General features: G+C 44.0%; 1 protein-coding gene across 1 annotated transcript in view; it reads left to right on the forward strand.

The window, feature by feature from the left end:
- Positions 1–232: 232 nt before the first annotated feature.
- The window catches only part of LOC101854704 (homeobox protein PKNOX1), a gene marked incomplete at its 5' end in the record, with an annotated part of 4913 nt that continues 3763 nt past the window's right edge, over positions 233–1382 (forward strand). Inside the window, 1 exon segment of the mRNA XM_013080480.2 lies at positions 233–310. Coding sequence (XP_012935934.1) covers positions 233–310 — 78 coding nt within the window.

The following is a 1382-nucleotide window of genomic DNA, read 5'->3' on the forward strand; positions in this document are numbered from 1 at the left end:
CACACACACACACACACACGCACACGCACACACACAATTACACACACACACACACACACGCACAATTGCATGCGCGCGCGCACACGCGCACACGCTCACGCACACACGCACCCACACAGAGGCAGCCCCTCACTCGTCCACAGTCCATCACTCTCACAATGTCCACAAATACTCCCCTGTTCACCAGTCTGACGGTGGTTTAACTGTCCCAACGTTCTCTTTTCTTCCTCAGCAGGGCAGGCCAGGAGTTCCTAACGGCGTGGGTCCCATGGGCATGGCACATCACCACCCTATGGCAGGATACCACGAGGTGAGGACATTTCTGTGGCACTGAGGAGAAATCAGGAGTGCATTATAATGAAATTGAAAAAAAAAACCCAAAACCCCCCCCCCAAACTGGGCATTGCACGTCAACCTTAGAGCCAGACATGTGGAGGGTTGGCGGGTGCTCTGGTGTGGTTTGCTCCTCTTTAAAAACCAGAACCCTTTGAAATGCATGGTTTTCCATTTAGAGGCTGGACAATCTGTTATGACAACCCAAAACCCCCCCCCCCCAAAAAACTACATTTTTTCTATCCTTGGGCTTTTGAAAAAAATTTATTTAAAAGAAGAAAAAAAAACACGTTTGATGTCTACTAGGAAAAAAAAGCACAACCTATTTTTTGAGTGGATTTTACTGAAAAATGTTGATCAAAGCACATTAAATGTTCATTTGCAGTTTACAAGAATACTCAAGCTTTGGAAGTCACCAAACTGATGCTCATTTTCTCACTAAGTTTACCCTTGGCACAAGCTGACCCCCCAACCTCCTTCAATCAAAAATATCTCAATTTCTGATAATGGTTTGGTTGGGTGGGTTTTTTTTATTACCCAAACCCAAGACAAATGAACAAGCTGCAAGATGATACAAATGACTCCATATGACCAAAAAATGGACAAGTGTCTTCATTCCACTGTGGCACTATCTACCAGATGTACTGGGCCCCACATTTTGAACCTTTAGATTTTTTTTTATTGCAATGTCTTAATCTTCAGGTCCTTGAGACTATTGCAAAAGAATAAAAGATTTTTTCTCTCACCTGAAAAATGTTGCTTTCTGAGCTGAGTTTAGTTGAATATCTATCTCACAGACAAAAGCCCACCACTGTGTGGACTGCAGTCGTGAGTTGTTGACAAAGGCCCATGTCAAAGTTCACAGTGTATAAGTCAGTCTGTGACGAGCTGCGGTGAGGGATTAGAGGGTGAAGAAGTTACTGCGCATCAATAGCTCAGTGTAAAACCCCGCCACACATCACTTTTCAGAATATGACAGGAGTCTTGCCCTAAGCTGTCGATATATCGCCTCTATTAATTTTTGTGCCTTTGATATGAGATCGATCCCC

Source organism: Aplysia californica, unplaced genomic scaffold, assembly GCF_000002075.1.
Source record: "Aplysia californica isolate F4 #8 unplaced genomic scaffold, AplCal3.0 scaffold00088, whole genome shotgun sequence".
Lineage (NCBI taxonomy): Eukaryota > Metazoa > Mollusca > Gastropoda > Aplysiida > Aplysiidae > Aplysia > Aplysia californica.